At 41.4% G+C, this 24,788-nt stretch overlaps 1 protein-coding gene across 7 annotated transcripts in view; it reads right to left on the bottom strand.

Annotated features, from left to right (window-relative positions):
• Positions 1–6,104: 6,104 nt before the first annotated feature.
• cita (citron rho-interacting serine/threonine kinase a) overlaps positions 6,105–24,788 on the bottom strand; it is a 228,091-nt gene continuing 209,407 nt past the window's right edge. For 3 of the 7 annotated variants that reach the window (XM_063034067.1, XM_063034069.1, XM_063034070.1), the window contains 6 exons: positions 24,180–24,308; positions 23,554–23,634; positions 21,499–21,577; positions 19,056–19,232; positions 7,010–7,298; positions 6,105–6,890 (listed from right to left, as the gene is read on the bottom strand). In XM_063034067.1, the coding sequence (XP_062890137.1) occupies positions 6,867–6,890; positions 7,010–7,298; positions 19,056–19,232; positions 21,499–21,577; positions 23,554–23,634; positions 24,180–24,308 (779 nt within the window). In that variant the 3' untranslated portion in view covers positions 6,105–6,866. Of the gene's footprint in view, positions 6,891–7,009; positions 7,302–11,059; positions 11,108–19,055; positions 19,233–21,498; positions 21,578–23,553; positions 23,635–24,179; positions 24,309–24,788 lie in introns of all 7 variants that reach the window. The other 4 variants (XM_063034065.1, XM_063034068.1, XM_063034066.1 and 1 more) reach the window with 2 other exon arrangements.

Below are 24,788 nucleotides of genomic sequence, written 5' to 3'. Positions count from 1 at the left end.
ATTCACCAGGATGTTACTTGAATGGAGCTTATTGTGAGACTGGAGGAGCTAGGTCTGTTCTCCTTGGAGCAAAGGAGGTAGAGGGGACATGACTGAGGTATGTAAAATTATGAGGGGTAGACAGTGGGAAACTTTCACCTCTTCAAAGGAAAATAAAACTAGAGGACATAGATTCAGAGTAAGAAGTATAAGGTTTAAAGGGGATCTGAGGTCACCCTTTTCGCCCAGAGAGTGGGTGAGTACATTGCCTGGGAGAGTGGTGACATTATTTGTGAAGTGTCTAGACAAACACTTGAATTACTTACATATAGGCCACATGCTGGCAGATGAGATAAATATTGCTGGATGCCCAGTAGTCAGTGTTCACATGAGGTTTGATTCCATACTCTGCAGTAACCTTCTAATTCAGATGTGAGCAGGAAGCCAACTGAACCATAGTCGATACGATATTTTATCATTGATAAACAGAAATTCTCCATATCCCTTGGACTCCTTTATCCCCAACCAGGGCTTAAAAAAGCAAAATTATGTTGCAAATATCCCACCCGGCAAAAACTCATTTCAGGGAGGTAGCACCATCAATTTGCAGGAACTTCCGGGAGAGGTGGGATGTCTGCAATAGAGTAGCTCCTTAGCAGCTAGCCAGCTAGTATAAATAACGTTAGCTACGCTAATGAATGAATGACACCTGTTAAACTCACCTCAACATGTCTTTTACAGTCTTAACCCACCATGGGCAATAGAAAAGTCACTGTTGCAGACAGTGCAGCGAGCAACACTGTCATTATTTTGACCCCTTTTAGGCAGGGGTACACTTTAGGGTAGTCTGGGGTGATGTACGTTTTATATTTTCTTTTTTTGGAACACTCTGCCATGGTGTGCTCTCGCTCACGTTCTCTCTCTCGTGGTCGCTCTCGCGCTCTCTCTCTTGCTTTCTCTTGCTCGCTCACTCTCAAAAAAATTGATTTCTGGGACATTGTATATAATTTGCGGGCATCAGGGAGCCACTATTAATATGCGGAACTTCCGGGAGAGGTGAGGTGTCTGATGTTGACAGGCTAGATAATGATACCATAGCACAACCTGTGGTGGATCTTCAGTGTGTCAGACTACAGTGAACAATGGGCAATCACAGTCACTCCATGCTGAACTCTATGTAGGGCAGGCTGGTGCTTTATCACCCATCACATGTGAAATATTCAGATAGAGTGTGCTAAGCATTATTGATGCTGTGGAGAGCTCTATGAAAGTGTGATGTGGAATTCATTGGTGACATTACCACCATAAGACCAGCAGATGTCGAAGCATATTCAGAACCCTAGAAAAAAAATGTTACCATTTACATTTGTAGATGGAAAGAATTGGCATGGAGTTCATGGTTTACTTTCAGAACAAATTTTCTGTTTACAACAAGCTGACATCAACAGGGGAGACACTCGTCCTGGAATGAATACAGCCCGATCCAAAGTTTTCTTTGTTCATACACTCTCTACCCTGTGTACATAGAGTGAGGTAAGCCTGTAGGCAGTGTTAAGCTTCAGTGCCTATGCTCCATACCTAAGTGAGCTGGATTCTGTTCTGCTTTTTCTTTATATGTACAATGGCAAGCATTTGTCCTGGAGTTTTATCAAGCTCTTGCTGGGCCAGTAACCAGACGTGAGTCACTATAGATCACTTTAGGCTACAGTTTTATGGTTGGAGTAGTCGAACCTGTTACAGACTTTCACCAGCTGGTACCAATCCGATAGAAGCACCGTTTATCTTTCTATCACATGCTCATCTTTTAGCTCTCTGCTGTACTGTGCACCAAGAATTCACTGTTCCAGGAATTTACTATCCCTTACTACACATTCTTGTTTAGAATGAGTGTCTAATACGATCACCCCCAAAACCCATCTCCCAACAAACTGAATTTATAATGACCCTGATAACATGCTTAATAATAATAATTCAACAGTAGGATGTTATCAGTCAACCCAGCTGAATTAACTACACGTTATACAAATTATTTTTAAACCAACTAAATTACAGCTAGTGCCTCCAGTGCAGGGGGTTACAGGATTTACCAGCTTGGGAGTTCGAATGTTTTTGGACTCAGCATTTGACCTCTCAGGACTTAGAAGTGATTTACAGACACAAGAAATTCATCCCAATGGAGGTTAGCTCATCCTTAGAAAATAGAGAATGCCCCATAATACTGTTTAAATTGTATCCAGTGGGTTAATTCTCGGAGTGAATTAAACCAGTTAAAAAGCTGAAGGATGAGGTTTTGTTGAACTTTCTTTTGTAATGTGCCCTCACTTCTGCTACTGTTAATTCAATATGGAAGATTTAAAAATACGAGAGGAGATGAAAAGTTTAGGCAGTGATGACATTTTCTGGATCGCTGTTGAAGAATGTGACAGAGGTCCCAGACTTTAGGAGACTCCCGCACATGTTCACTTGGAAGTAGCCAACGAGCAAGTTAATGAGAATGTATGGATGATCACTGATGGTGCAGCATCTACATTTTCAGCAGGTTATAGCCCACCCACATGACAATGGAGCTCATAGGTGTACTTGGCCTACAGGCAATAAGACTGGCACTTGCAGAACGCACAGAGGCCCTCCTCTGTCACTGTCTGTGTCAGCACCTCCAGTTGAACTTGTCTTTTTGTGTTTCCCCCCCTAGCCGTCAGTCTATGGTTTTGTATTGCCATGTGCTCTTGTTTGTTTTCATGCCCCATGTGCTCCTGTCCCCGCTCCTGCTCTACTCCGGCCCCTGTATTACTGAGTACTCTGCCTCTCACCTGTTTCTCATTATTACCTGTTTTGCTGCCGCTCATTTCTCATTGTGCTCCACCTATCATCTGCCTCTCTGTTCATTGCTCAGTGTATTTTAGTCCTGTGTTTTGACCTGTTTGCTGCCAGATTGTGCCAGTGAGTTTTCCTGAGCCTTTCCAACATTTGTATCTGAACTCTGTCTGATATCAACTCTGCCTGTTTCCTGATTCTGGTTTGTGGATTTCTCTGGATGTCTTGATCTCCGCCTGAACTTTGATGCTGACTTTGTTTGCACCTTGGGATTTGTTACTCAATTAATATCACTGTGTGCACAGTACTGGGTCTGCGATTGGATCCCTGCTCCAGTGTCCTGACAGTCTGCTGCCACCTTTCTCCTCCACCACTTGGTCCCCTTGTTCCTCTTCCTCTTCCTCAACCCCTTTCATTTTAATGTCTAAGGTCCTCTAGTAAAGTGAGAGCCCTTCTCAGAATCTCAATCAGGTTTAATATCAGCGGCATGAAATTTTTTGTTTGTGGCAGCAGTAGACTGCATGACATAATAATAAACACCGTGAATTACAGTAAGTATATATTATAACAGATAACTACATTAAATAAGCAGTGCAAAAAGAGAGGAGAAATACTGAGGTCGTTTTCATAGGTTCATTTGAGGCAACAGCTTTTGAAGGTGTTCTCGATGCTGGGAAGATGATGGAGCTGACCTAACTTACAGCTTTTTCCAACTCTGTGCCGTGGCCCCTCCATACCAGATGGTGATGCAACCAGTTGGAATGGTGTCCATGGTACATCTGTAGAAACTTAGCAGTGTCTTTGGTGACGTACCAATTCTCCTCAAACCCCTAATGAAATATAGCCGCTGTTGTGTCTTAGTAAATGCATGAATATGTTGTGATGTGTATTTAATATTTAACTAATCTTGTTAGTATATTGCAATGCACACAGGACACTGAAGGAGTTCAGCAGGTCAGGCAGCATCTATAGAAATGAATAGATAGTCAATTCTTCAACCTGAGACTCTTCTTCAGGACTGGGGGGGGGGGCAGGGAAGATGCCAGAATAAAAAGGTGGGGAGAAGCTGGAAGGTGATATCTGAAGATATGTGGGTGGGAAAGGTCAAGGGCTGGAGAAAAAAGAATCTGATAGTGGAGGAGAGTGGACAGTAGGAGGAAGGGAAGGAGGAGGGGACCCAGGGGGAAGTAATAGACAGGAGCGAAGAAGTGAAAGGTCAGAGTGGGGAATAGAGGAGTGGGGGTGGGAGGAATTTGTTCACCAGAAGAGAAATCGATATTCATGCCATCAGGCTGGAGGCTACCCAAATGGAATTCAAGATGTTGCTCCTCCACCCTGAGGGTGGCCTCATCATGGCACAAGAGGAGGCCTTGGATTTACAGATAAGAACTTCTTTATTTCTGTTTTTCCACTACTTATTTTAACTATATATATATTTAATGTAACTTGTTTTTTTCCCTCTATATTTATTTATCATGTATTTCACTGGTACTGCTGCTGTAAAGAAGTTAACAACGTTCACGACATATGCCGGTGATTTTCAGTCTGATTCTGAGCCAGTGGGAAGCTCAGCATTCTGTACGTTTCCATGCTGCTCGAAGGAGACGAAGGTCAACAGTAGCATCCTTAACAACACGGAGCACAGCTAATTCGGATACAGGGCAAAGACTGCGTGAAAGTGATCAGGAGGCTAGGGCCTACTGTGAGGCAATTCACCTCACTCAGTCACTTGTCAGTGGGCTGGCCTTCAAACTGCAGTGTGGGTGGCCCTTTACATTGCATGGAGTGGCTACAGCGAAGACAGTGAAAAGTTATCTTCCGTTTGGGTAGCCTCCAACCTGATGGAATGAACATCGATTTCTCTAACTTCCAGTAATGTTTCTGTCTTCCCCTTTCTTCTTCCTTAATTCCCCACACGGGTTTCTCTTTGTATCTCTTCTCTTCACCTGCCTATCACTTCCTTCCATTGCCCTTCATCCTTCCCTTTCCCCCATAGTCCACTCTCCTCTCCTCTCCTTCTCCAGCTCTTTACCTTTTCCACCTATCGCCTCCCTGTTTCTTCATCACCCTCTCTCCTACCCACCTGACTTCACCAATCCAGGCTGGAGCTGTGCCCAGGTAAAATGACACATCTGTCACCACAGAAGGACATGATGTTAGCTTCCTGCTTCATTGCTCTTTCGACTGCTGGTGTAGGAGAGTGGATCCCTGAACCTTCTCGGAGTAACAAGGTCGATCAATAAAAGAACCTACCCCACCTCTGGACATGACTCGCCTGCTTCTAGCTCCTGCTCTGTAGCTCAGAGTCACCACAGATCCTGAGATCAGTTCTATCTAGGATTGTTGTCTCCTCCAGAGATGTTCAAGGCAACATGCTGAATTTTGTTCTGTTGTGTCTTGCACAAGGGCATGGTACTATGGTACTTCCATTGTTGATGTTGAGTTTGGAATTATGTTTGGTCCTTGACGGTCTTTCAGTGAAGATGTCATTACTGAAGCACAGATCCCTTATGCATTTTTCCCACTGAAGTCTGTTCCCACAAATCCCTGGATGAACAAAGCCTCCTGTGAAAAACAATTGTTCATTCCACTTCCACTTCATTCTTAGTACATCTCCAGAATCGGAATCAGGTTTATTATCCATCTTATATGATGTGAAATATATTGTTTTGCAGCGGCATTTTGTTATGCTCTGCATGTCCTCTGTTCCTCTTGTCACGTTGCATACCAGGTCTTGCATCTGAGAGCAAATGGTTTGAACTTCCTCTACGAATGAGAAGTATGGGAGGCATCACCTGGCACGTGATGTCGATTTGTTGTCAGTCCTGACAACGGAATTCCATTCATATTTGCTTTCCTGGCCTCAGAATGACTCTCTACACTTCACTGGACTTGGGACAACTTCTTGTTTTACTTCATTTAATCTTTGTTTTAGTTGCTATTGATCAATATTATAGCTCATCTCTGCTTACTTAAAGTTACCTACCAGTAGCTTTCTGTATTGTAATTTTGCAAAATGTGAACTTGTCATACGAATGCAGGTCTGAGTTATGCTAATGATGAAAGATTCCAGGCCATCCTTTTCTTGTGAGTCTTTTAGCACAGGGCCTGTGATTACTGACAGATTAGTTTGAGTTGAATCTGTGTGGCCAGAGTTTTGAGCCAAAAATTTTTCGATAATTTGAACAGTTGTGAAACAGCTGCTTCAACTAGAATCTCCCTCAAGTTTTAAAACATTTTGTGCTAGTTTTATCACTTATGCCATTTTTATGTCTGAGAATAAAATAAAAACAGTTTCAATGTGAAGATATGCAAATTATGTTAAATTTATTTAAGCATTTTCATGGAAAATGAGTCACCAGAAATGCGACTCACATTTTATTCTTACGAGTCGCATGTCGACAGAAAGCGGTACAAAGAGAAAAATACAGTAATCTCACAAAAATAGGAACACTTCAGAACTGGGAATTTTTGACACAGATCAGAGAAACAAAATACAAAAATCTGCAGTCAATTTTGTTTGAATGTACAATACATCCAGGACAAAGCAGCAGTGCAAGTCAGCAGAGAGTAAAGATTAAATAGCCAAGGGCTATGGATTATCACAAAATATATATTAAATCCTGCTGCAATTCCATGTTCAGTTTCTCTTCATAACCTTTGTATAAAATTCAAGTAATGAACTGTGTACGGTTAATAACCAATTTCATCTCTGGTTCAAACTTGCAAACCATTTGACTATACAAACTTGACTGGAGAAAATTTAAAAGGATTTGCTATCAAGAGGAACAATCTTTCAAATGGCAGTGAATCTTCTACAGTTTTGTACATTTAACTCTGCAAATCCTTTTCCCCACAGATGAATCAGTCACCCACATTACCAAGAGCCAATCTTAATTTAGATTGCGAGCAGCATGTAGATTAAAGTTAATGCCCCACCCTCCCATTCCCTTAGTGACTGAAGCAGATAAATGTGCGCGACTTTATTTTGTTCCGTGCAATTCCTTAGTCCGAGAGCCATCCTCCCTCTGTTGATCAATACATGCCTCTTCATCTGTAAGACAGCAGTGTACTCATACAGCAGATTGGTCCCAGGGCTGTTGAATACAAACATTAATTCCATTTGCAATTTAGATAAGCAAGGTTGGAAAGTGTTAGTGTATGCATATGATTACTTAATTCTAAATTTTAACCAATGATGTGATATGGAGGATACCTTTGTAACCGGAGCTCTTGCAGATCCTGCAGGTAAACGCATACCACCTCCTCTGCTTTCATCCAATATCCTTCCTGGTGACCTCTCTCTGGTGGTGTCCAAAGGTCTGCCTGGTGATTTCTCCCTCTCCAAGGCTCGCCGCGGTGATTTGTCCCTTCTCGTCTCTTGCCTCCCTTCTCTGTACCTGACTGACCTGTTCAAATCCTGAGGTGAATTTTCTCTCGGGCAAGGTGCCAACTTCTTTGACATGTGCTCATTGTATGAGGGAAGTCCTCGCTTGTTCGGACTGCTGCTGGCGACATGGAAAGAAAAAGAGCATCACTCAGGCATTTAAATTTGCTAGTTCTAACAGAGTAAGACAGAGTCTCATTAGCTTCAGCTTTTCTAGCCATTGACAGCAGCTGGAGGGAGAAGAGACTAAATCCTACACCAATCTCAATAAAACTTTCACTGTATTCTCTGTCTGGCTCAATGATGTCAATGGGACATATTGTACAACATCAGGCTCAATGCATACACTGCAGATACCTAGGTCTATCTCTCCAACATTTCTCTGCACTAACAAACTGTTGGAGGAACTCACTGGGTCACACAGTAACTGCAGAGGGAAATGGCCAGTTGACAATTCATCTGATGTGGAATGAGGGGTTAGACACATAGCTTTTAGGATCCTGGAATCAGTTTGCTCCCTTTGGCGCTATTAGCAACATTATCTTCCTGACTACCTTTGGACCATTGATTCCCTCCATGTCTGCTACGTGTATAGTATCATACCCAGTGAGGCACATAAAAAGTGTTCAGTTATGATTTAATTATTTCTTAATAATAATAACTTGCACCCTTTAAAAAGCAGAATCTATTTAATTGCTCCGCATCTTAATCTTACGTAGCAGCCACGATGAAGAGGCTGGAGCAACAGATATGGGTGCTGTCCCCAGTTGACTGTTGGTTACCAGTTGCTTTGGGCCTACTCCAGGGTTCCGATCTGAGGATTCAATTCTGGTTCAGAATGCTGTTGATCACTTCAATTGGTTGCATGATTTATATATTTTTTATCTTGTGCATCAAGTGTTGGTCTTTTATTTTATTTTTTTTTCTTTAATTGGGTTCTTTCAGGTTTCTTGCTTTGTGACTACCTCTGAGTAATCAAATCTCGAGGTTGTATAATTTATATATTCTTTGATAATAAATGTACTTGAGCTTGTAACTGTTTTTTAGTTTTCTGGAACTATATTGATTCTCCTATGGAAATGAAAAGATATGATCCTCAATTTCAGGATGCAGTGGAGTATCACGTTGGTTCTGTACAGAATGGACTTTTAACAGGAATGAGCTCCCTCTACCCAATCCCTGCACAGGCTGGATACACAGTGTAGCTCTCTACAATACCAGCAACTGGACAGTCAGAGATTCTAAACTATGTATCTTTTCTGACATACCAACTAATATCAAGTCCCTAAACCTTTAATTATAGTCACCTTATTGCGTACTCCCAGTATCTGATTAATTAGTCAAGTCCCGGTTTAAGATGGTGCTACATACCAAAGATGTGCGACAGCTTACTGGTAAATGATAAGGCAAGTGAATAGACTAAAAACGTGATTTACAACATCTTCCATAAAGCAAATTGTGGTGAATTATCGCCGCAGACAGTGAGGGGGCAGGCGGAGGCGAGGCTGTTTCCGGGATGAGCTGTGCTGGGGCATTGCGAAGCACAATGTGTTCAAGCTGCTGGGTTCGCAGATGAAGATCATATCGCTATCGAGATGGAGTGATCGATTTGGAGAGGAATCAATGCGGAAGAGTTTCGATACCTGTCCACCTAACCCAGATGCGAGGTTGAATTACTCCAAGCACCGCAGCGAGATTGAGAACAGCTTTGGATGGGGTGGTATAGATCCACATCCTGGAACATGACATTACTCAGTGCTTGGACAATTTAAACACCGGCACAGATAGACTTGTAGCCTGAGTGCCAGGTACCAAGGTGAGGGTTGGGTTGATTTCGCTCGCTCTCCCACGAATGTTCATTCCTTTCTCCGCAGCAGTGAACTGATTTGACTGCTGGGCGTTTCTGCTCCATTGGTGTGAAAACAGGGGACCAAGGCTTGGCTTGAACCTACTCCCGTTGCTCCGGGAGCAGATCTCATACTCAACCTGGTTCGGGATGCTGTTGGCTTGCTTCTATTGTTGGTGCGATGTGTTTTTTTTTTCTCCCTCCCTCTCTCTCTATGAAGTGTGTTTTGGTCTTTTTTAATTGAGGCATTTTAGTTTCTTTGCTTTGTGACTGCCTATAAGCAGACAAATTTCAGGGTGTATAATTTATACAGTCTTTGATAATAAGTGTGCTTTTTAAATCCCGAGGCAAGGCCAATAAGGATAAAACAAAAATGGCCTAGGCCTCATCTGATCTAAATTTATGTTTCCTTCATTTCAACCTAGTTGTAATTTTTTTTTTACTTTTTAAAAAATATTTCTTCCTAACTTCATTGTTTCATTGTCTATCATCTCTTAGTCACCCTTGCTTCTCCAAACTCTCCCAGTTCTCAGGCTTACTGCTCTTCTCACATTCTAAACTTTAGCTTGAACCTCTTAGTTTCCTATTCCTCAACAAAATGTGCACTGGTAATTTTGAAAGATTTCTTTAATGTTACCCATTATTTATTGATTGTCAAATCCTTTAAATTATTTCCCCTAAAGTACCTGAAGTAATTGGCTTAATTACATTTCAAGACATTAGGTTTTGATTGATTTGTATCTTTCCCAAATTGCTTACGAAGTTCGAGCATAGACTCATAATCAGAATCAGATTTATTACCACTGATATATGTCATGAAATTTGTTGTTTTGTAGCAGCAGTACAATTGAAGACATTAAAAATCATTCTAAATCACATGAATAAATAGTGCAAGAGAGGAAAAATGGTTCCCAGACCATTCAGAAATCTGATGGCAGAGTGGTTATTCTCTGGAGGAGCTCTTGTTATGCTCCAGAAAGGTTCCATCTTAAAGCTTTCCTCGCAGAATAAGAATGACTTTATATTAAAATGAACTAGTCTTCACTGTGGATACAATAACCACATTTAACATTCAAAAATAAGCAAGCATCTGGCTTGTGGCAGCAACATTTTTGCCTCACTGTCAGATGTTGCAAAGTTTAAGCCTCATTCAAGGCATTTTTAATTCAGTATTGACGTTCTGTAGGGTAACTTGCACCTGATGGGTGTGGTGACTCTCGTCCATATCAAATGGATCGTGGGAATACCTAAAACCCATTCACCCATTCGTGAATGAGATAAGCAATGTTAGGAGAATTTATGTTGTGGTTATCAGCTTATTATTCAGTCTGCAAACTCTTCCACTATTCTTTAAAGGAAGAACCCAGTGGCATAAAAAACTGAGCAACACCTTTAGCTTGCACAGACTGCCCTGCCTGCACTGATGATATTATCTGTATTATACAATATGTACAGGTCATATATCTTATACATTCTCAGGCTGTCACAAAGAAATTCTCAGTGAACTAATTACTGGAAAGTGTAGTCACTATTGATTTTAAATAAGTACGTATGGCAAATCTGTTCATCAAAAGACTATAAACAAGTAACATTTTGAGGGGAAGGTTCATTACAAAATCATTTCCATTCAACTGAGAACACAGAACACTGCCTCAGACAGACACCACCACCAAAGCATAGCACTTCCTCAACTGTGGAAATTACACTGTCATCCCCTACAGTAAGGCCAAAATCCACAGCCTTTGATTCAGTTGCTGGACATGAGATCTCACCTTGTCATGCAAATACAGCTCTTGTGTCCTCTAGTATAAATAAAGTGGGGAGAGAAAAGGTTTACTTAGAAAAAAAAGCATTCTTCACAGCAAATTGTTCTGCAGACAATTAAGCCAGCTGGAGTACAATGAAGAAAACACTGAGTACCACAAGCAGTTCCAAAGACACTAACATACACAATATGATGATAAATGGTGCAGGCACACACATGCCAAGTACACGATTTTACACAAAGAAACGATCACTGCCTGCGCACTCACGTTGCATTTGCTGCCTGCTGAACCGGATCCATGTTGTGAGAAGGAGACCTAAAAGAGAAACACAGTACGTGCTGCACATACCACAGTTACCGCCTTAATCGACAGAGACAGAGAACCTGTACCGAGTTACTTCACCTATCAAAGTCAGGTCTGCCTCAGAAACTGATCACCCTCTCATGGTCAGAATGTGTGCAGGAGAAAAAAACAATAAAGCTAATAATCCCAGGAATCATAAATCATATTTTATTATTTCTGGTCCTAGGGTTGAGGTTCTGAACTGGAAGAAGGCCAAATTTGAAGAAATGAGAAAGGATCTAAAAAGCGTGGATTGGGACAGGTTGTTCTCTGGCAAAGATGTGATTGGTAGGTGGGGAGCCTTCAAAGGGGAAATTTTGAGAGTGCAGAGTTTGTATGTTCCTGTCAGGATTAAAGGCAAATTGAATAGGAATAAGGAACCTTGGTTCTCAAGGGATATTGCAACTCTGATAAAGAAGAAGAGGGAGTTGTATGAAATGTATAGGAAACAGGGGGTAAAGCAGGTGCTTGAGGAGTATAAGAAGTGCAAGAAAATACTTAAGAAAGAAATCAGGAGGGCTAAAAGAAGACATGAGGTTGCCTTGGCAGTCAAAGTGAAGGATAATCCAAAGAGCTTTTACAAGTATATTAAGAGCAAAAGGATTGTAAGGGATAAAATTGGTCCTCTTGAAGATCAGAGTGGTCGGTTTTGTGCGGAACCAAAGGAAATGGGGGAGATCTTAAATAGGTTTTTTGCGTCTATATTTACTAAGGAAGCTGGCATGAAATCTATGGAATTGAGGGAATCAAGTAGTGAGAACATGGAAACTGTACAGATTGAAAAGGAGGAGGTGCTTGCTGTCTTGAGGAAAATTAAAGTGGATAAATCCCCGGGACCTGACAGAGTGTTCCCTCGGACCTTGAAGGAGACTAGTGTTGAAATTGCGGGGGCCCTGGCAGAAATATTTAAAATGTCGCTGTCTACGGGTGAAGTGCTGGAGGATTGGAGAGTGGCTCATGTTGTTCCATTGTTTAAAAAAGGATCGAAAAGTAATCCGGGAAATTATAGGCCGGTGAGTTTAACGTCAGTAGTAGGTAAGTTATTGGAGGGAGTACTAAGAGACAGAATCTACAAGCATTTGGATAGACAGGGGCTTATTAGGGAGAGTCAACATGGCTTTGTGCGTGGTAGGTCATGTTTGACCAATCTGTTGGAGTTTTTCGAGGAGGTTACCAGGAAAGTGGATGAAGGGAAGGCAGTGGATATTGTCTACATGGACTTCAGTAAGGCCTTTGACAAGGTCCCGCATGGGAGGTTAGTTAGGAAAATTCAGTCGCTAGGTATACAGGGAGAGGTGGTAAATTGGATTAGACATTGGCTCGATGGAAGAAGCCAGAGAGTGGTGGTAGAGAATTGCTTCTCTGAGTGGAGGCCTGTGACTAGTGGTGTGCCACAGGGATCAGTGCTGGGTCCATTGTTATTTGTCAGCTATATCAATGATCTGGATGATAATGTGGTAAATTGGATCAGCAAGTTTGCTGATGATACAAAGATTGGAGGTGTAGTAGACAGTGAGGAAGATTTTTCAGAGCCTGCAGAGGGACTTGGACCAGCTGGAAAAATGGGCTGAAAAATGGCAGATGGAGTTTAATACTGACAAGTGTGAGGTATTGCACGTTGGAAGGACAAACCAACGTAGAACATACAGTATTAATGGTAAGGCACTGAGGGGTGCAGTGGAACAGAGGGATCTGGGAATACAGATACAAAATTCCCTAAAAGTGTCGTCACAGGTAGATAGGGTTGTAAAGAGAGCTTTTGGTACATTGGCCTTTATTAATCGAAGTATTGAGTATAAGAGCTGGAATGTTATGATGAGGTTGTATAAGGCATTGGTGAGGCCGAATCTGGAGTATTCAGTTCAGTTCAGTTTTGGTCACCAAATTACAGGAAGGATATAAATAAGGTTGAAAGAGTGCAGAGAAGGTTTACAAGGATGTTGCCGGGACTTGAGAAACTCAGTTGCAGAGAAAGGTTGAATAGGTTAGGACTTTATTCCCTGGAGCGTAGAAGAATGAGGGGAGATTTGATACAGGTATATAAAATTATGAGGGGTATAGATAGAGTGAATGCAAACAGGCTTTTTCCACTGAGGCAAGGGGAGAAAAAAACCAGAGGACATGGGTTAAGGGTGAGGGGGGAAAAGTTTAAAGGGAACATTAGGGGGGGCTTCTTCACACAGAGAGTGGTGGGAGTGTGGAATGAGCTGCCAGACGAGGTGGTAAATGCGGGTTCTTTTTTAACATTTAAGAATAAATTGGACAGATACATGGATGGGAGGTGTATGGAGGGATATGGTCCGTGTGCAGGTCAGTGGGACTAGGCAGAAAATGGTTCGGCACAGCCAAGAAGGGCCAAAGGGCCTGTTTCTGTGCTGTAGTTTCTATGGTTCTATGGAAGCATTTTCTCTGCTTTCAAAGTGCCATCCCCATTCTTTAATATACAGGCTCTAAAACAAAGTATGGGAAGGTCAACTACTCCCGGCATCCAGCTTTTCATTTACCCGACAGGAACACAACTGGGCACAATGGGCAAAGCATGTGCTATCATTAAAGAGGGTCCAGAGCAGGTTTACGACAATGATCCAGGAAAGGAAAGAGTTAACAAATAAGAAGTGTTTGATGACTCTGGGTTTGTAAATTACAGAAGTTTATAAGAATGGTTGGCGGGGTGGGGGGGGGGGGGAGTGTGGAATCTCATTGAGACCTACCAAATATTGATAGGCCTATATTGAATTGATGTGGAGAGGATGTTAGAACCAGAGGGCACAGCCTCAGAATAGGATGTCCCTTTAGAACAGAGATGAGGAGGAATTTCATTAACTAGAGAGTGGTGATGTCTTGGTAAAGCAAGCAGGCATTACAACCAGATCTGGGCGCAAGTGGGCAGCCAACGCAGCTGTGGAGGAGGCAGTGTGTTCTCTGAAGCTGCGAGATATCATCAGCAACCCCTGCGTCAGGCGGCAAGGCCTCAGCTCAGTTCACTTCCAGAAGTGGGGAAACGCAAACATAAGGAACAGGCAAGACATGATACAGGCAGAAGTATGGATCCATGAGGAAGAGAAGCGGATTTCAAAGGCAGTGGAACAAGGGTCCCAGGGTGCCTGGACAAAATGGGATCTGCCTAAGCGCAAGATCTCATGGGCAGAGTTATGGAGACTGGAGCCCTTCCGTATTTCCTTCCTCATGCGATCTGTGTATGACACCCTTCCTTCACCATTACACCTGAACACATGGGGGATGAGAGAGGACCCGTACTGTAAGCTCTGTGGTCAAAAGGGGACACTGGCTCATATACTGTCCGGGTGTAAAACAGCTCTAACTCAAGGACGGTATAGGTGGCGCCATGATAAGGTGCTTCTGGCTCTTGCTGACACACTAGAGCGGGAGAGATGCAAGAAGAGGACGGCTGGCGCAGATTTGAGGAAGGCCATCACCTTCATCAAAGAGGGAGCCAGGCCTTTTGTAACCAAACAACCAAAGACCAATCTGCTGCTAACGGCCAGGTCCTGGGAGATGAGGGTCGATGTGGGAAGGAGGTTGCAGTTCCCGGATGTGGTGCACACAACCGTACACCCGGACATTGTACTGTGGTCAATGGAAGACAAGAAAATAATTCAGGTTGAGTTGACTGTGCTGTGGGAGGAGGGATGGGAAGAGGCCCACGAGAAAAAGGCCTTGAAGTACCAGCCCTTAGTGCAGGAGTGTAAAGACAAGGGATGGCAGGCATGGTTGTTCCCTGTGGAGATCGGCTGCAGAGGTTTCCCAGCCAAATCAGCATGGTGGTTGTTGTCAGATCTGGGCCTGGACGAAAGGAGCAAAAAACAAACAGCTCGTAGGATGGGGAAGAGGCAGAACGAGCTTCTTGTTGGATTTGGAGTAGGCGAAAGGAGGGGAGCTGGAAGCCAGGAGCAGACGGGCAGTGATTTGGCCACCACTACCGGCCCACCAACTGGAGAGTGTCGTGGTTAAGGGTCGAAACACTCGGTGAAGGTTAGGAACCAACTGTTGACATCTGCTCCTGGCTGAAGGCTACGGTTACCTTATAAGGTAACTGGAGAATGCACCCTAACAGGTGTATGTAACAAGCATAAACATTGTTACATTGACCTGTGTTAATATCTTTAGAAAACAGTAAAGAAACATTGTGCTCAAAATCTGATAGTGTTCTGCTGAAAGCTATAGATCAAAATCAGAATCAGATTTAATATCATCAGCACATGTCGCGAAATTTGTTAACTTTATGGCAGTAATACAATAAAACACATGATTAATAAATAAAACTGAGTTACATTAAGTATGTATACATCTGTTACATTAAGTTAAAACACGTAGTGCAAAATAACAAACAAAGTAGTGAGGTAGTGTTCATGGGTTCAACGTCTATTTAGGAATCGGATGGCAGAGGGGAAGAAGCTGTTCCTGAATCACTGAGTGTGTGTCTTCGGGCTTCTGTACCTCTTTCCTGATGGTAACAGTGTGAAAGGGGCATGTACTGGGTGCTGGAGATCCTTAATGATGGACGGCAACTTCCTAAGGCCCTACTCCTCGAAGATGTCTTATATACTATGGTGGCTGGTATCCATGATGGAGCTGACTAATTTTACAAGTTTCTGCAACTTATTTTGATCTTGTGCAGTAGCCCCCCTCCACTCACCATACCAGACAGTGAGACAGTGATGCAGCCAGACAGAATGCTCTCCACAATTCATTTCTAGAAGTTTTCAAGTATTTTAGTTGACAAACCAAATCTCCTCAAACTTCTAATGAAATATAGCCATTGCCTTGCCTTCTTTATAGCTGCATCAATATTTTGCATCCATGTTAGGTCCTCAGAGATATTGACACCAGGAACTTAAAATTGCTCACTTTCTCCACTTCTGATCCCTCTATGAGGATTGGTTTGTGTTCCCCCGTCTTACTCTTCCTGAAGTCCACAATCAGCTCTTTGGTTTTGCTGATATTGAGTGTCAGGTTGTTGCTGTGACACCACACAATTAACTGCTATATACCGCTATTGTATGCCCTTTTGTCACCATCTGAAATTCTGCCAACAATGATTTTATCATCAGCAAATTTATAGATGGCATTTGAAGTGCACCTAGCCACACAGTCATGGATGTAGAGAGAGTAGAGCAGTGGGCTAAGCACACATCCCTGTGGAGCCCCAGTGTTAATTGTCAGCGAGGCAGAGAGGTTATTTCCAATCCACACAGATTCTGGTCTTCCAGTTAGGAAGTCCAGGATCCAGTTGCAGAGGAATGTACAGAGGCCCAGGTTCTGTAGCCTTTCGATCAATACTGTAGGAATGATGGTGTTAAATGTTGAGCTAGAGTCAATAAACAGCATCCTGACCTAGGTTTTTGCACTGTGCAGGTGATCCAAGGCTGCGTGAAGAGTCATTGAGATCATGTCTGCTGTAGACCTATTGTGGCCATGGGCAATCTGCAGTGGGTCACGTCTTTCCTGAGACAGGTGTTGATTCTAGCCATGAACAGCCTCGTACCATACATGTGAGTGCTACTGGACCAGTTGTTGAGGCAGCTCACACTGCTCTTCTTGGACACTGGTATAATTATTGCCCTTTTGAAGCAGGTGGCAACTTTAAACTGTAGCAGTGGCAGATTGAAAATGCCTTTGAATATTCCCACCAGTTGGTTGGCACTGTTTTTCAGAGCCTTACCAGGTACTCCATCGAGCCCTGCTGGCTTGCAAGGGTTCACCCTCTTGAATGACAGCCTGACGTCAACCTCCGAGACAGAGATCACAGAGTCATCAGATGCTGCAGGGGTCCTATAGCTGTAGTTTTATTCTCCCTCTCAAAGTGAGAATAAAAGGCACTGAGCTCATCTGGTCAGACTGTGGAAGGTGCTGAATGAAATATTAAAGGGGTATTCATGAAATAGATCTAAATTATCAAGTGCAATGTCATGGAACAGTTTTAATAGTTCCTTTGTGAAATGTTGTGCTGAAACTGGCAGTACCAGTTTGAATCAGTCACATTAGGGTGGGAAAGTAGGTTTAGTGTGGAGTACTGAGGGCAGGGCAGACTGGAATTCAACTGCAGCAGAGTAGTTTGGGTTAGAGGTAGGAGCGAAGTTGGAAGGCAGTCATGGGTTCTCTGAGGAGTATCAAAGGTATTAGTATCAGACTGGGTAAATGCTGAATAGAGTATTGGACATGTTGTTGCCTGAGTATTTGCTATCCATACACAGCAAATGACCAATAAAAACAAACCAACTCTAAACTTCATAATTTTTTCTTATGATTTGGCATTAGGACAGGGCATGAAACTGAAGTTAGATTGCATGTTTTAGGTTCTTGTACATTAGTTCATTGGAAGACATATTATAAATTATTTGTATGCAATGTCAGGAATGCACTTTTTATAACAACTTGTTAAATTCCTTGGGAAGTGATGTCGAGAGTCATAACAGATTTCTCACCATAAAGAGAATTTGGCAAATAAACTGGGTAAGAAAGTATTCAATTTTAAAAAGTGATGCACCTTGGCTAAATTATATTAATTGTGTACTGGATATTATAACAAGGCATTTATGCTTTGGGAATAGTGAAGAGCAAAATATGAGTTTTCAAATATTCTGTTAATACATTATGAAGAAAGATTGTAGGAGTTTGTCTTTAGAGATTAATTTTACTTTTATTTTGTTACACAGCAATCAGTATCTTTGGAGATCCAAGTAACACACAAAATGCATAGATGCTGCCTGGCCTGCTGAGTTCCTCTAGCATTATGTGTGTGTTGCTTAGTACACTACCAATACTGCAGTACTATAAAACTGTATCAGGCTACCTCAATAAATATATTTAAGACAAAGTTGGATATATTTTTGCATAGTAGGGGAATTAAGGGTTATGGGGGAAAGGCAGGTAGGTGGAGATGAGTCCATGGCCAGATCAGCCATGATCTTATTGAATGGCAGAGTAGGCTCGATGGGCCAAATGGCCTACTCCTGCTCCTATTTCTTATGTTCTTATGAGTGGTCAACACATGCACTTTAAAATGTTTCTTACACATGAGACATGTTACATTTTACAATACATGGATCAATTAAGTTGTTAGTGAGGAAATAACAAAAGTGTTGCTCTGTGATGGGTGCAAGAACCAAGATAATAAATAATAAAAAAGATTATTGTGAAAGGCAAAAATGAGACAAGTAGAAAGAAAACATAGTCAGGGATATGCAACTGGGTCTGGCAAAAGATGACATCAATACCGAATGCTGAAGCTCTAATGTACCTGGCTGAAATAAGTGGTGGTTGTTTCCCAAGCATACATGGAACTATGCCAGAATGGGTAATGGGCCAAGAACAGAGATATCAGATGAAAATCAGTATGGAGAAAGAAACCAAAGGTAAATTTATGTTGAAAGCCACTGTTTTTCTAAAATACTTTTTAAAAAATACTTTTAATTTGATCAGCTTGGATTTCTCGGTGACTAGTTGAGCTGATCAATATGTTGGACTTTATTGGATGGAGTCACACACACACACACACACACACACACACACACACACACACACACACACACACCCTGGGTGCAGATGACTACTTTCACATTACATACATTTTTCCCCTTCCCATCAACCAGCCTCATCGCTAGCTAGACTGTGGCTTCTATATATAACTTTAAGTTCTTTAAAGTCTGATCTCCACGCCAGTGGTCAGCGCAGCAATGTTATCAGTTCTGAGCTCTACACATAGCTCCCAGTGGGAATAACACATATCCAGCCTGAGTGCTTGAACTGTTGTGTAAAAGGCTTTTGCTGTGACTAATGGTCTTTTTGCATTTATTGCAAGAGATTCAAAAGGGCATCAATATGAAATGCAACATAGGTTTCACAACTCAAAAGAGAACAGACTCCAATTTCTAAGCATATAGTCATACAGTTTATCTACCTGCGGCTGGTGATTGCACTTTGTACATCATTGCTTGCCTCCTTCACCAAGTTGCCTTTGCAGCAGATGATTCGCTGTTTATTCTGATAGGATGAGGCTAAGTAAATGGCTCCAGATGACATAGCAGGACCGAGATATCTGGGATTTGGGATGTCCAAGTGAGCATGACTCAATACACTACAAATACAGAATTAGGGTAATGTCAATTTGTTGAACTTTGTTTCATGTAAATACACTGTTAAATAACTAAAAGTTCCAGTCACAGCTTGGTTTGGTGTTGCAATAAATAATCAACCTAGTCATGCAAAGCTCAGCGTAGGGATTTGTATTTAAGACTTTGTTCCCCAACCCCATGTTACTTTTCTTATTTCTTCAAGATTGTGAAGACAGTGACAAAGAATTGTTCTTGTTTTTACAAATGAATTGTTTAGTAGTTCATTTCTGAGTGCACCAAGAGTAAACCATGTTCATTTGATTTGTCTCTATGAACCATGTCCAATCAACTCCTGGGCCTCTGTTGGTCATCATTCAGTCCCTCACAACAGTGCCAGCACCATTTCTCCCTCACCCTGAATTTTCACAATCCTCATCACTGAAGTGCTGTAGAATCCCTCAAGTCCTTGCCACAAGATGTGCAGTGTGAGCGCCCATCCCCAACCTCAAAACAATGCAGTCTGAACCCTAATTTACTCCATAACAATAGTCATCCAACCCTTTCCTACACTCTGAACAATGGCAGGACAACTTAATTGATGCCATTGCCATTAAATCTATCCCACCACAAGATTAGTTCAATCCCTCATTTCCCACCACAGCAAGAACAAGGCAATACTTCTCTCATCCTCACAACAATGCAGACATGATCCTTCATGCTCCCTGGCATAGGACTGCTGCTGCTGTAATCCCCCACTATTCCCCAATCAAATACAATGCCAGGGTTTTCCCCTCCTCACACTCACAATAACACTGGTGTAATCCTTAATTCCTCTCCACAACAGCAATGCAGTCTGCCTTTGCCTCACAGAAATGCTGATGTTACCCTTACAACCCGAACCAATAAAAAGCAACTGTGTTGTTGCTCCTCCCCTCCTCCCTCACCATATGCTGCTCTCCTAACCTACTGTGACCTCCACTCCAACTGAGCCTGTGGTTGATATCCTGGATAAGAAGACTGATTGGCACATATACAGTCCAGGCCCTTGGTTGCAACTGAAACTGCACCAATATGGCTGTTAAGTCAACTCACCTATGTGTTTTAACCATTCTTCAGAGTGTACAAAAAAACTAGACATTAACTTTCTTAATTATCTCAAGCTCGAATATTCCAATATGCTCTTGACTGGTCTCCTTCATCTCACCCTCTGTAAATTTGAGATTGTCAAAAACCTTTCTCCTCTATTTCCTCAGGAGGAAGGAAATTTGACATGCCTGCTTTAACTCTGATATATTTTTATTGATGTGCCACAGAAAACATCTGATCTGGACGCATCACCTCTTTGTATATCAACTGCTTGGCTGAGGCCACTAGAAACTACAGGGCTGTGGACACAGCTCAACACATCATGAAAATCAGCCTACCCTCCGTGTACTCGGTCTGTACTTTTCACTAGCTTTATAAAGACCACACCCTCCAAGGACATTCTCTCTTCTCCCCTCAGACAGAAGATACAAAAGCCTGAAAGCAGGTACCTCTAGGCTCAAGGACAAATTCTACCCCACTGTTATAAGACTATTGAATGCTTCCCCAGTACAATAAGGTGGATTCCTGACCTCACAATCTACTTGTTTTAGCCTTGCATCTTACTCTCTGCCTGCATTGCACTTTCTCTGTAACGTAACATTTTATTCTGCTTTCTGTTATTGTTTTCCCTTGTACTACCTCAATACAGTGTAATAAAACGATGATATACAAAACCATCAAACCAAAATGATGTTATTTATTCATTTCCGTAGATGCTGCCTGACCTGCTGAGTTCCTCCAGCATTTTGTGTGTGTTAATGGAATGTATGGATGGTACACTAAAACAAAATTTTTCCATTATACCCCTGTACATGACACAATAATAATAAAATAATAAACAAATTTACCAATTTACTTAGTCTTAGCTGACATCATGCCCTGTTCATCCATTATGCTTAGGTTTGCTTTACTGCACTGGTTCTCAGTTAAGCGATGATTTTAAAATACTCATCTTTGTTTTAATATTCTCACATAGCCTCAGATCTTCTGTTTTTCTGTTTCCTACAGCCCACATCACTGAGATCTCTGAGTTCACCCAAATCTGGCCCACTACTCATTCCTGACAGTCTAATTCCTCCATTCAAATTACTTCCTTAAGTCTCTCTGTTTCACATTTCTCCTTCACAATCTTCCCAATTTTTCAATCAACTTTATCTGTCATTATCACTCCGCACGAGAGAAACTACTGGATCTAAGACTCACCTGGCTGTGTTACGGCTTTGGATTTCAATAACCTCCAGAGAGTTGAAATGAGTTACAAATAGGTAAGGTTCTCTATAAGCTGAAATGATCACAAATAAATCATCAGGAATTACAAGTTGGAAATTGCAAAAGACATGCAGAATTATGGTGATGTTACCGTACAGTGATCATATGTACTGTGGTGCGAAATTTTGGATTGAAAGTATTATATAACTAATTTCTCTCAGCTATCAATCTACATCTAAATTCACAGCCACAAGACAGTCAATGCAAACTGTGGGGCATTAACACAAAAGTGCATGCAAGTCATCAGTAATCTTGATAGATAATGAACTAATTCCACAATCACTTCCAAGGACTAGATGAGCCAAAGGGCCTGTTTCTGAGCTGTACTTTTCTATGGCTCCATTACTCAGGTTCTTAATTTTATTTATTTATTTAATTCTCTCTCCTTTTTTTTGTTTGCACAATTTGTTGTCTTTTACACATTGGTTGTTTGTCTTTGCCGTGTGCAGTTTTTCATTCTGCAGAGAGTGGTGCAGATAGCCCAGCGCATCTGTAGATGTGAACTTCCTGCTATTCAGGACGTTTATAAAGACAGGTGTGTAAAAAGGGCCTGAGGGATCACTGGGGATCCGAGTCACCCTAACCACAAACTGTTCCAGCTGCTACCATCCGGAAACAGTACCACAACTTAAAAGCCAGGACCAACAGACTCCAGGACAGCTTCTTCCACCAGGCCATCAGACTGACTAATTCATGCTGGTACAATTGTATTTCTATGTTATATTGACTATCCTGTTGTACATACTATTTATTATAAATTACTATAAACTGCACATTGCACATTTAGATGGAGACCTTAAGTAAAGATTTTTACTCCTCATGTATATGAAGGATGTAAGTAATAAAGGCAATTCAATTCAGTTCATTGATTCTATTGTGTTTCTTAGTACTAACTGTGTATATCTGCAAGAAACCAAATCTCAGGTGACATACATGTACTTTGATAATAAATTTACTTTGATCTTTGAAAACTAAGAGTTAGATATCATTATATGACAATTATGTTATTTTATAAACTCAGTACCTATTTACATAGAAGAAAATAATAGGTGGAGAGGGTTTGATCTAAAAAATGCCAAGGTCATTGTAGCATATGTGAAGACAACCAAGTGATCTGATCTGGAGAGATGGGATAATATTCTAATATGTTAATGGGGTAGAGGTCTCCATTGTCTTTATCACTCTGATTGGTGTGGACCTGGATTCTCGTAATAGGGCAGCTAAAGGAAGGTAGGTCTGCCAGGATCAGCAAGTAAATATTCTTTTAGCATCATCTACGGACTAGGAAGAACAGGGCTTCACCTTCTCTATTCCTCAAACAAACTAAACATCATCTCCTTTGTCATCCACATCCAGACGATGGTGCCTCTTCTTCCATCTATGATCTCTCTTCCCATTCCTCACATTGTTTCTCTGCTGCTGTGTGCCAAGCCTACTGCTTCTAGCTTCTTTGTGGAATTGCAAGCTTGCCTTTATAAGCTGCGGTCCAGTTCGCTCTTTCCTGCCTGTGTCGGAATCTTGCAGGCTAAATTTGATTCCATAAATAATGCAATACTAGAGAATGCAGTATAGTAAGACTTGATGCCATTTAAAAAATCCTTTTCTAAAACAAACTACAGTTTCATCTTGTCCAGTCTTTCCTGAGATCCTTTAGCTCCAGTATTTGGTTATCTTACAAATCACTTGTGAACTCATTCTAGTGGTTCTGAATCCTTTTCATAACACATGGAACTGAAATATCCAAGTGTGGTTTAGCCTCAGGTTCAGTATATACCCATTCATCAAGTTCATTAACTTGAATTATATCACAATCTTCCTTGTAATCCACAAATCTCCCAATTCAAAATTTTTGAAGCATGCTTCCAATTTCCAAGTCTAAATCATTTCTCATAAAGTTAAGCTAAATTTTTAAATGATACCAATTTATAGAACTCTGTGCTAACAAATTTGAATATACAAACCTAGAAAGATGCCGCAAGACATACTTACCAAATGCCAAGGGCAAACGTTTCCACTTCAGGTCATCAGTGCGACTGCGTCTTCCGTACGAATCAACAATGACTCCAAATTCTAATTGTAGATTAAAAAAATAGCAAGTCATAACTGTGAAATTGTTTCATGACTTTAATAATGGCAGGAAGCGGAATGTAAAGTATAAGAAGTGTCAGACTACATAAGGCAGCAGGATGTAAAGTTACATTCACATCTTTCTATGGAACCAACAAACTCTAATTATTGTGATGTATTTCCCAATAAATAGACATCTTGAAGGTTATGTCAGTATTACCCTGTGTACTCAATAAGTCACACATTCAGTGGTGAGTGGTGTGCAGAATGTACGGCTGGTGTGCAAAACTACTAAGGCACAAATGGAGCATTCCACGCGCCCCCCCCCCCCAACTCCAATGATCAATATCATTGGTTTTGCTTTAACATTCCCCAGAAAATCTTTACTATCTATTTGTTTGTAAGATGGTTGGGTTATTCACATTAAAGTAAAAACAACTGCATGCGTATCAATATAAACCTGACTTAATACCTAACCAGGTCATAAAGTACAGAAGGCAGGCGTCATTATAAGTAGGCAATGGCCATGCTTCAGGCTCATTACGTACCATGGAAACAGAGCAAATACTCATCCTTTTGTCCACTGCTGTTCACCTGGGCTATGGCAATTGGGAAACTGTAGGATGAAGCAGCAAATATGGCAGAGGCCAGGGTCATATCATTCTTATCCAGAAATTCTGTAGTGCAAGAGATAGTCACATGAGATATAGGGTTCTCAATAAGAACATATTACCAAATTAATGAGGTCAACAGTAAGTTCAACATTTACAATATGCCTATCAATGTTATTAAGACAACATTTGGCTGGTTGCTAATTTAAACAACAACTAGTTTACTTTGAAATGTTGCCCAATGTTTCAAGTGTCTACTTTATCCAAACACATAGAAGAATGAATATACAAAGCCTTTCAAACTGGAACTTTTATCCACCTGTCTTAATCCACTCTTGTCATCCTACATTATTTCTTTTTCTCAGCTATGGAAGCTTCCCAGTGATCTTTGTACCCTTGAGTTATGAAAATGAAGGGAAGAAACATAGACAGGGCTCCATTTCTTTGCATCTTTTTATTTCCTGTGGAAAGTGGATGTAAGCTTTGACTAATATGCTCCATAATGAAAAATAGTCCACCAGTTGTCACTGTCTAAACTTGATACTG

The sequence above is a fragment of the Mobula hypostoma genome, chromosome 27 (genome assembly GCF_963921235.1).
Source record: "Mobula hypostoma chromosome 27, sMobHyp1.1, whole genome shotgun sequence".
In the NCBI taxonomy this organism is placed as follows: Eukaryota; Metazoa; Chordata; class Chondrichthyes; order Myliobatiformes; family Myliobatidae; genus Mobula; species Mobula hypostoma.
Note: the sequence above shows the minus strand (reverse complement) of the source record. Positions and strands in the feature narration are given on the sequence as shown.